The sequence below is a fragment of the Anomaloglossus baeobatrachus genome, chromosome 3, assembly GCF_048569485.1.
Source record: "Anomaloglossus baeobatrachus isolate aAnoBae1 chromosome 3, aAnoBae1.hap1, whole genome shotgun sequence".
Classification (NCBI taxonomy): Eukaryota; Metazoa; Chordata; class Amphibia; order Anura; family Aromobatidae; genus Anomaloglossus; species Anomaloglossus baeobatrachus.
The window spans coordinates 558,843,363-558,854,135 of NC_134355.1; the positions used below are offsets into that span (position 1 = coordinate 558,843,363).

The window sequence follows — 10,773 nt, forward strand, 5'->3', positions numbered from 1 at the left end:
GGGTACTGACCTGTGGGTCCCCGAGTCTTCTCCGCAGGAGACTGCAGCGGCTTGTACCCATGATCAGGGTTCAGTGCGGTGCGGTCTCTTGCTTGTGTTCTCCCAACGAAGGACGCATGTGAATCAGCAGCAAACAATTGACATGCTGCGGTCTGGAAAGACGCTCCGCAGGTCAATGTTTGCTGCAGAAAAAACAAGCACAGTGGGCAGGAGATATCTAGAAATCCCGTCCATTATGCTTATACTGTACAACAGCGTTTTGGACGCAGCTGAAGCATGCTACATCCAAAACGCTGCAAACACTGACCGTGGGTACGCAGCCTCAGAGACCGTCCACCACTGGACTGCATCGCAGCACAACATGTGCTGTGCTTACAACTTATTTTCTATTAAAGGGGTATTCCAATCTCCATGATCCTATCCCAATATGTAGTAGGTGTGATAATATTAGCAAACACCTCCAAATAGAAATGCAGTATAATTCTCCTGATTCACTATGTTGCTTACCTCATGTTCAGGGCATTGCAGGACCTTAGGTATCCATGGTTATAACCACGCATATAGTCACAGTTAGTTGCTAGTAATCATAACCATGGATACCCAAGGTCCTGCAATGCCTTGAATATAAGGTAAGCAAGATAGTGAATCAGGAGATCTATACTATATTTCTAATTGGAGGGATTTGCTAATATTATTATTGCACCTACTACATATTAAAATAGGATCTTGGAGATGGGAATATCCCTGTAATCTTTTGCTCACGGTTGTGAATCTGGCCAAGATTGGTGGAGCGTGCCGTTACCTCTGAATTTTGGACAGCTTCATCGCATTTCTTACAAGCTAGTCAGCAGCGATTGTTGGTCTCCTAGGCAACAAGTAAAAAGTGTTAACTCAAGAATGGCTTCAAATTGTAATAAGCTGTAAATTGCAAAAGTACCATACAACAATATCCATCTGTGAAGATGGAAATAACCAAAGGGAAACTTATGTCAAAAATCGCTATTAACCTGCTAATATGGGGTTAATCTGCAAGTTGATAGTGTTCTAGAAGTGTCCTCTGTCGCCACACTGAATCCAGATACCAAGAGGAAATTATCTTTATTCTTCCCGGCAGCCTCCAGCTTTCAGTCAGAGGCGCGGCCGGAGGAGTTTCAGTCACTACTCAGTACACAGTGTGTTGCAGCTTTAACCACATCCCCGGTTCAGCATTGCATCAACATCACATAGAGCTGTACTCCTCCGCAGTTAGGGACAAACCATCCCCCTTTTACTAGTCTGTCATCATTACACTCACTGCTCATCGGAACAATTTTTATCGGTAAATCATAAAAATGATGAAACTAATTTAAAATTTGTGTTTTAAGTTCCACGATTTTTTAAAAACCTCCAAATGGCTGTCAGTGAATGGAAACTTTTATTTACTTTTAGAGACTGAAACATGGCTTTACCACATCTGCTGACAAACATGCATGGTTCAGGAGTGACATGTGGATTTTGCTCTGTAAGGCCACGTGCACACGCTGAGTATTTGGTGATTATTTTTTACTTCAGTATTTGTAAGGACACATGCACACACTGAGTATTTGGTGAGTTTTTATCTCACTACAGTTTTTGTAAGGAGAACAAGAACAGAAGGTCCGCAGCTAGAAACCAAGTCCCTGGGCAGCAGCGCTCACCCCGAGAGGTTATATGGCAGTAACAAACAACACATCCTGAAACCAAAGCTGTCCCACCGCAAGGCTGACCCCGACGCAGCTCACCGACCTCGCATGCTCACCTGAGTATTTGGCGAGTTTTTTACCTCATTACAAGGCCTTACAAATACTGAGGTAAAAACTCACCAAATACTCAGTGTGTGCATGGGGCCTGAATCATCTCTAGCGCAGCAATCTTCGCATGTCCTCAAGTTTATACTTTCTTTGCCAGTATATGACTGAGTTAGGCCCTGTGCGCACACTGCGTTTTTGCTGCAGAAATTTCTTGAGAAAAAAGAGAATTTTGTTTACTTACCGTAAATTCTTTTTCTTATAGTTCCGACATGGGAGACCCAAACCATGGGTGTATAGCTACTGCCTCCGGAGGACACACAAAGTACTACACTCAAACGTGTAGCTCCTCCCTCCGGCTATATACACCCCCTGGATGACAATCTACCCAGTTCAGTGCAAAAGCTGAAGGAGGACATCCACCCATAAGTAGAGAAAGAGTAAAACTCGGAAAGACCAGAACTCTGTCTACTAACAACAGCCAGTGAAACACACGGAACAAAAAACTGCCAACAGGCAACAGGGAGGGTGCTGGGTCTCCCATGTCGGAACTATAAGAAAAAGAATTTACGGTAAGTAAACAAAATTCTCTTTTTCTTTATCGTTCCTTATGGGAGACCCAAACCATGGGACGTTCCAAAGCAGTCCATGGGCGGGAAATAAACCAACTGAGAAGTAGGCAAAACCTAACTTCACAAATGGGCGACAGCCACCTGAAGAATGCATCTGCCCAAGCTCGCATCTGCCGAAGCATGAGCATGCACCTGGTAGTGCTTCGAAAAAGTGTGCAGACTGGACCATGTGGCAGCCTGACAAACCTGCTGAGCCGTAGCCTTGTGCCTGAAAGCCCAGGAGGCACCGACAGCTCTGGTCGAGTGCGCTTTAATCCCCGGCGGGGGAGGCACCTGAGAACACTGGTAGGCATCGGAGATAGCCGACCTGATCCAACGAGCTAGAGTCGGTTTAGAAGCAGCGAGACCCTTGCGCTGACCAGTGGTTAGCACAAAAAGAGATGTGCACCGCCTAAAAACAGACACATAGATTCGGAGCGCCCGCACCAAATCTAAGGAGTGCAACGCCTTGTCAAAGCGATGCACCGGGGCCGGACAAAGAGAAGGCAATGAAATGTCCTGGTTAAGGTGGAAAGGAGACACCACCTTAGGGAGAAAGTCCGGAGTCGGACGAAGAACCACCTTGTCTTGGTGAAACACCAAAAAGGGGGATTCTGAAGAGAGCGCAGCCAAATCCGAAACTCTCCTGAGAGAAGTTATGGCTACTAGAAAAACAACTTTCTGTGAAAGTCTAGACAAGGGAACTTCCCTGAGAGGCTCAAAGGGGGGTTTCTGTAAGGCCGTGAGGACCAGATTAAGGTCCCAGGGATCCAAGGGCCGCCGGTAAGGAGGAATGATGTGAGATGCGCCCTGCATGAAGGTGCGCACCTGAGCCAGTCGGGCGATACGCCGCTGGAAGAATACCGACAGAGCCGACACCTGTCCCTTAAGGGAATTGAGGGACAGTCCTAGCTGTAGACCGGACTGTAGAAAAGACAGGATGGTCGGCAAGGAGAACGGCCAAGGGGCATGGCCGGACGAACGACACCAGGACAGGAAAATTTTCCAAGTCCTGTGGTAAATCTTGGCCGAGGAAGACTTCCGAGCCTGAGTCATGGTGGAGATGACCTCAGAGGGAATGCCTGAAGCCGTCAGGATCCAGGACTCAAGAGCCACGCCGTCAATCTGAGAGCCGCAGAATTCTGGCGGAAGAACGGACCTTGAGAGAGAAGGTCTGGGCGGTCCGGGAGACGCCACGGCACCTCTACGGACAGACGGAGCAGGTCTGGGTACCACGCTCGCCTGGGCCAGTCCGGAGCAATGAGCATGACTCGACGGCCCTCCATTCTGATCTTGCGCAGAACCCTGGGCAAGAGCGCTAGAGGGGGAAACACATAGGCCAGACGGAACTGAGACCAATCTTGAACCAGTGCGTCTGCTGCGAAGGCTTGAGGATCGTGGGAGCGAGCCACGTAAACCGGAACCTTGTTGTTGTGCCGGGATGCCATTAGATCCACTTCCGGAGTGCCCCACTTGCGGCAGAATGATTTGAACACTGACGGATGCAGGGCCCACTCGCCGCCGTCTACGGTTTGACGGCTGAGATAATCGGCCTCCCAGTTTTCTACGCCTGGGATGTGGACTGCAGATATGGTGGACTTGGAGTCCTCCGTCCACTGGAGGATTCGTTGAACCTCCAGCATCGCCAGACGGCTGTGAGTCCCGCCCTGGTGATTGATGTAGGCAACCGCTGTCGCGTTGTCTGACTGGTTGCTTGCCCACCAACAGGTGGTGAAAGGCTAGGAGAGCTAGAAACACAGCTCTGATCTCCAGCACATTGATTGAGAGAGCTGATTCGGACGAAGTCCAAGTGCCCTGTGCTCGGTGATGGAGAAATACTGCTCCCCAACCGGAGAGACTGGCATCCGTGGTGAGGATTACCCAGGACGGAGTCAGGAAGGAGCGTCCCTGTGACAGAGAGAGGGGCCGAAGCCACCACTGAAGAGAGCTCCTGGTTTGTGGCGACAGAGCCACCAGCCTGTGCAAGGAAGAGATCCGCTTGTCCCAACAGCGGAGGATGTCCAGCTGCAGGGGACGCAGATGGAACTGAGCAAAGGGAACCGCTTCCATTGACGCCACCATCTGACCCAGCACCCGCATGAGGTGTCTGATGGAATGACGGCGGTGCCTCAGCAGAGAGCGTACCGCCAGACGAAGAGACTGCTGTTTGACTAAGGGCAGCTTCACAAGTGCCGGCAGAGTCTCGAATTGCATCCCTAGGTACTCGAGTTTCTGGGTTGGAATCAGAGTGGACTTGGGCAAATTGACAAGCCACCCGAACTGGACTAGAATGGCGAGAGTGAGCGAGACACTCCGCTGGCAGTCTGCACTGGATGAGGCCTTGACTAGAAGGTCGTCCAGGTAAGGAATCACTGCCAACCCCTGGAGGTGCAGGACCGCAACCACTGCTGCCATGACCTTGGTGAATACTCGAGGGGCCGTGGCTAGGCCGAAGGGGAGAGCCACGAATTGGAAATGTTCCTCTCCGATTGCAAAGCGTAGCCAACGCTGGTGCGAAACCGCAATAGGAACATGCAGATAGGCATCTCTGATGTCGATGGATGCCAGAAAATCTCCTTGGGTCATTGAGGCAATGACCGATCTCAGAGATTCCATGCGAAAGTGCCGCACCTGAACGTGCTTGTTGAGAAGCTTGAGATCCAGGATGGGCCGGAGGAAGGAACCGTCCTTTTTGGGGACTAGAAAGAGGTTTGAGTAGAAACCGCTGAACCGTTCCCGGGCGGGAACCGGAACAATTACACCGTTGGCCTGCAGGGATGCCACGGCCTGAGAGAAGGCGGCGGCTTTGGAGCAGGGGGGGTGGACAGAAAAAATCTGTTTGGCGGGCTGGAAGAAAATTCTATCCTGTAGCCGTGGGAGATGATATCCCGCACCCACTGATCGGAGACGTGTTGAAACCACACGTCGCCAAAGTGGGAGAGCCTGCCACCGACCAAGGACGTTGCTGGCGTAGCCAGATAGTCAAGAGGAGGCTGCCTTAGTGGCAGCGGCTCCTCCGGCCTTTTGAGGACGCGGCTTTGCGCGCCAGTTGGGTTTACGATCCTTGGCTGCGGTAGTGGACGAGGTCGAGGGCTTAGAGGCTGACCAGTTAGAGGAACGAAAGGAATGAAAATTCGATTGGTTCCTGCTCTGGACCGGTTTCCTGGCCTTAGTTTGCGGCAAGGAAGTACTCTTTCCGCCAGTAGCTTCCTTAATTATGTCATCCAGCTGTTCTCCAAACAGCCGGGACCCAGCAAAAGGGAGACTCGCAAGGTACTTCTTAGAGGAAGCTTCTGCTTTCCACTCTCGAAGCCACAAGATCCTGCGGATCGCGAGGGAGTTAGCGGAGGCCACCGCCGTGCGGTGAGAAGCCTCCAGGATGGCAGACATGGCGTAGGATGCAAAAGCCGAAGCTTGAGAAGTTAAGGCATCCATCTCAGGAATAGAGTCCCTGGTGAGTGAATGCATCTCCGCCAGAGAGGCAGAGACTGCCTTAAGAGCCCATACTGCCGCAAAAGACGGGGAGAACGAGGCTCCTGCCGCCTCATATACAGACTTGGCCAGAAGGTCAACCTGGCGGTCAGTGGGATTTTTAAGAGAAGTGCCATCAGCCACAGCTACGACTGTGCGGGCTGAGATTCTGGACACCGGAGGGTCTACCTTTGGGGACTGGGCCCATTCCTTAACCACCTCTGGTGGAAAAGGAAAACGGTCATCTGAACTACGCTTCAGAAAGCGTTTGTCAGGACAGGCCCTGGGCTTGTTAACAGTGGTCTGAAAGCTGGAGTGGTTAAAAAACATACTTTTAGCTTTCTTAGGTGAGGTAAACTGGTGTACCTCTACCAGAGAGGTTTGTTCCTCTGACTCTGGTGGGTTGAGGTTCAGAACGGAGTTAATGGACGCAATCAAGTCACTAACATCCGCATCACCCTCAGACAAATCAATGGGGTACATAGAAGTAGCGTCTGAGCCCACAGTAAACGAATCCCCCTCGCCCTGCACGTCGGCACGTGAATCAGAGCCGTGGGACGAGGGAGGAGAAGGGTCCCTACGTCTCCGTTTAGGGGGACTGGGACCTAGAACATGCTCTGAGGGCTCCGCAGAGCTCTGAGCAGCAGAGACACTCTGAGGGGGGGGCTGATGCATAGACAGCAGTGTCCGGGACAGCTGCCCCATGGAGTCGGCAAAAGACTGGGAAATAGCTTGTGAAAAAGATGCTACCCAAGCCGGGGGCTCAGCTACCAGGGCCGGAGCAGCCGAGGGGACCCCTGAGGAGGCTCTAGGCTGAGACACAACCATATTAGCACAGGCATCACAATGTGGGAATGTGCTCGGCTCTGGCAGAATGCGCTTACATGCAGTGCATATAGCGTACATGTTTGCAGCCATGCTCCGGGTGACAGACATGCTGCTGATGGGGGGGCTCTGCAGCAATAAAACACTCCTGTAGAATGCCTGAAAGTGTATATATAAAGCCCACAACCAGAGGTTGTGGCTTACCACACCACTCTCTGTGTGCCCTCCGGATTCCACAGCTCCAAGTCCCAGTGAAGCGACAGCTTTCCCAAAACAGCAACAGCTGCAGCTCCCAGCGCCGTCCAGTGTAAGAACGCTGAGAAAATGGCGCTGGGAGGAGGAGGGGGGGCGTGTATAAGCCCAGGAGCGGGAAAAACGGAGGGCAGAGAGATACAGGACGAGGTACAGGGGAGGGCACATCTCTCCAGAGAGGAGAGTCCTCCCCTCTGCTGGCCGGGCGGTGGGCGGCGCAGTATGCAAAACATGCAGGGAGCCGAAAACGAAACTAGGCCCAAACTGAAGCCGGGGCCTAGATTTCAAAACGCGGCCGAGCAGCAGGCACCCTCGGCGCGGTTCTCAGAGGAAACTCCCAGAACCGGCCGAAATTTACAGTAAAGTTACAACACATACTGTCCCCCAAATAAAAGTACCCGGGACCCCTGAAAAACGTCTCAATACTTAGCTCTTGAGACGCAGGGCCATGTCCCGGGAGAGGGGGGGGTAAACGCTCCTTCCAGCAGGGACCAGACAGGGCTGCGGATGAAGCCGGCCTCCTGCAAGCAGAGAGGACCGTGATGGCTCCCACTTCAAACAGAGCCTCGACAGAGGATGCGAAGGAGCTCGGCATGTGAAGGCTCCAGCCTTATTAAAGTCAACCTTAACAGCACCCCGCAGAGTGGGGCGTGAAGGGACATGCCGGGAGTCCAGACTGGACCCGCTTTTCTTCCAAATCTTTAAAAATAAAAATGAAAAATATCAGAGAATGCAAGTGTGTGTGACCTCCTGAAACACAAAGCAATGAACTGGGTAGATTGTCATCCAGGGGGTGTATATAGCCGGAGGGAGGAGCTACACGTTTGAGTGTAGTACTTTGTGTGTCCTCCGGAGGCAGTAGCTATACACCCATGGTTTGGGTCTCCCATAAGGAACGATAAAGAAATGGTTGTAACCTTTCTGCAGACATTCCCCAGCAAAACCTATGGAAAAGAAAATAGCTGTGCGCACACTGCGTTTTTTTTTCTCAAGAACATTCTTTCTGCGGAATTTCTTGAGAAAAAGAATGAGCATGTCACTTCTTTTCTCCAGGTCCCTGCGTTTTTTGCCATAGATAATGGTAAAATAACGCAGGGAACAACCTGCGGAAAAAAACTCACTAAAAACACAGCAAAAACGCATCGAAAACACATGCGTTATTGGTGCATTTTTTTGAACGCAGGTGCGCTAATCTTTCACTCAAGAAATTTGAGAAAAATCCTTTTTCTAGTGTGCACAGGGCCTAAAACCCAAGTGTGCTATCCTATACTTTCATTTTATACATCATATTCGCTTTTAGCCTTTGTGCGCACGCTGCAGATTTGGTAAAGAAATTTTCTGCACGAAATCTGCACCTTCTGGCAGAAAAACGCACCAGAAAACGCATGCGTATTTGGTGCCATGTGTTAGTTTTTAAAGAAGTCAATGGGTGTAAGGGCTACAAAAAGCAGGAAAAAAAACAACAACAATTGACATGCTGCAGATATTTTTTTTTACTTGCAGATTTGGTACAGAAAATAAAGCAACATGCGCACAACACTTCAGAACTCTCACTGACTTTTCTGGCATGAAGAGAGATGCGACGCCCTGGGCAAGCCAGGGGTCACAGGTCACAACATCACATGCACCCCACATTCCCTGCAGGTACATCTAAGCTAACCCAAAATCCTTGTTGCCTTCCTCTAGGGGCTCATGTCCACACCAGGGGGTGGGCCAAGCGGTTGGCTCCGCCCACCGATGAGTACACAGCCCTGGAGGCGGGAAGAACCAGGCAGAACAGAGAACAGTTAGGGAAGTGAACGAAGAAGGAAGTGAAGTGGTAGAGGAGCTAAAGAGAGAAGCTGAAGTGACAGAAAAGTGAGAGTAGTAAAGCCTGAAGTTGGTCCGGGTGTGTGCCCCGGACTGAGACAGCAAGGTCAGCAGACGGCGGTGATAGTCTGCAGGGGGACTGCTTGGAGGTTGCTGAAAGGACCGTGGACGGGTGGTGACCCGGCGGTACCGGAGCAGTATACGAAGAACAGTCAGCACCAGGGCAGGGGCCTTTCGGATCCCGGCAAGGCTAGGAGTCGCCATAATTTGCCAAATCCGTCAGTGAAGGGGACCTCTGTCTCCTAACAACCAAGTCCCGATTGAAGGCAACAGTCCGACCGTGAAGGGGAGACACCGCCAAGGCACCAGTTTCCCAGGGCCAGCGCCTGCGGGCAAAGTAGGGCTCCTTCGGCCCAGATTGAAGCCGAGGAGTGGGTAACCGGTGGGAACCCATCGCTACCAAAAAGACTTTACATAGGTGCAGGGAAGAGACAGTCACCGCTAACTGCAGGGAACCACAGGACCGTAAGCCGTCCGAGGGACCCGTCCAACCAGCAGTTTGTTTACCGAGAACTGTGTCGTGTTTACTGGCTGAGTGAGTACCTCCGTGCCGTGCGGTACAGCGCTGCCCCTGCACCTCCACAGGCCCCATACCCGCCTGTCCACCATACCAACCCCATCACTGGGCCCCGGGAGCACCAAAACCCCTACCCACGGAGGGGCAAATCAACAACTGGCTGTTCCATACCATCACTCCCGGGCTCCCCAGGGCTCCCCAGACAGAGCAGCGGTGGTGTCCACTTAATCACCACAACCGTGGGTGGCGTCACGGACAATAAACTATCCCAAATCCCAACCCCCTTTCACTCACGGGCGAAGAGCGCCGCTCGAGTCCCCGGGATCCGGCCCATCGCTCGAGCCACCGAGCAGCAGCAGCAGGCCGCAGCGGCAGCCGGACCCGAGCAGTGGGAGAGCGCGGCGTCCCCTCCTCCGCCCGCGACAGAGACATGCAAACTTGGGCCACAAACTGCACCAACAAACGCACAGTGTGCACAAGGCCTTACACCATCTTATCACTGCCGGACAGTTACCACCGTATTTTGCACCCAATGCTTTTGCGTGCATTTTATGGCTCATTTTAGTCACAACTCTTTCTATATATTTTTAAAACTGTTTAGATTGCTTAAATTTGCAACAACAATTTTATCTGGTAAGACTACGTCTACACACTGCAGTTTGTGAACAACAAAACTGCACCATCCGGCAGAAAAACACATCTTGTGGCCAAAAAAAAATACATAAAAAAAAAAAGTACGCAGGGGGCCTAATCTCTGGAGCAGGCTCCTACACTGGCACTTACATTTGTGGGGTGAAATCCACAGGAAAGCGGCTCATAACACAAAAAAGCAAAATCAGCAGCACAGATATGTATGTGTGAATACGCCTTATGAACAACTGATAATCTAACGTATTTATACAGAGCATATTAATCCCATCTGACACTGGATTTCCTTGTCCCTTAATCCCAGGTTACTTATGACATTTGCAGGCGTCTCAGCTTTTCACTAATCATTCATTAAATGACCAGTGATTATGAAACTGCAGCCAACCTCTATCTGAGGATCTGCAGTCCTACATGTACCAGCCATCCTCTGTGCTGCCATTACCAGCCCTCCATCCATTATGTCAGCATGCACTGCACACAAGGGAGACTGAAGACAACTTCAGTTAATTAGGGCAAAACCAATTAAAATCCCAATTCGCACACAGCCAGGCCTGGAGTACCTGCTCTCTGCCTTCTCTAACTGCTCTGTCGCTCTCCGCCTTCCTGTTTGAGATGTAATTCTGCTCCCTCTACTGTTGAAAAGAAGGATAACCTTGACTATTACTGAGGTGGCCATCTTTGTTAAGGGCAAGCTAGCCAATTCCTTTACATTATGATTTCAAGAAAATTGTTTAATTAAAAAAGGCACTCTGCTACTCTGCTATAGGAGAAAATATAAAAATACATTTTTGTCACATTAAAACATAGTTGATTT

The 10,773-nt window shown here is 50.9% G+C and overlaps 1 protein-coding gene across 2 annotated transcripts in view; it reads right to left on the reverse strand.

The window, feature by feature from the left end:
- Window positions 1-10,572, reverse strand: part of D2HGDH (D-2-hydroxyglutarate dehydrogenase) — a 43,272-nt gene extending 32,700 nt beyond the window's left edge. Inside the window, exons 1-2 of one of the 2 annotated variants that reach the window (XM_075338639.1) lie at window positions 10,520-10,535; window positions 803-865 (exon numbers count right to left, since the gene is read on the reverse strand). In XM_075338639.1, coding sequence (XP_075194754.1) covers window positions 803-825 — 23 coding nt within the window. In that variant the 5' untranslated portion in view covers window positions 826-865; window positions 10,520-10,535. Of the gene's footprint in view, window positions 1-802; window positions 866-10,519 lie in introns of both variants that reach the window. The other variant, XM_075338640.1, reaches the window with a different exon arrangement.
- Between the last annotated feature and the right edge of the window lie 201 nt (window positions 10,573-10,773).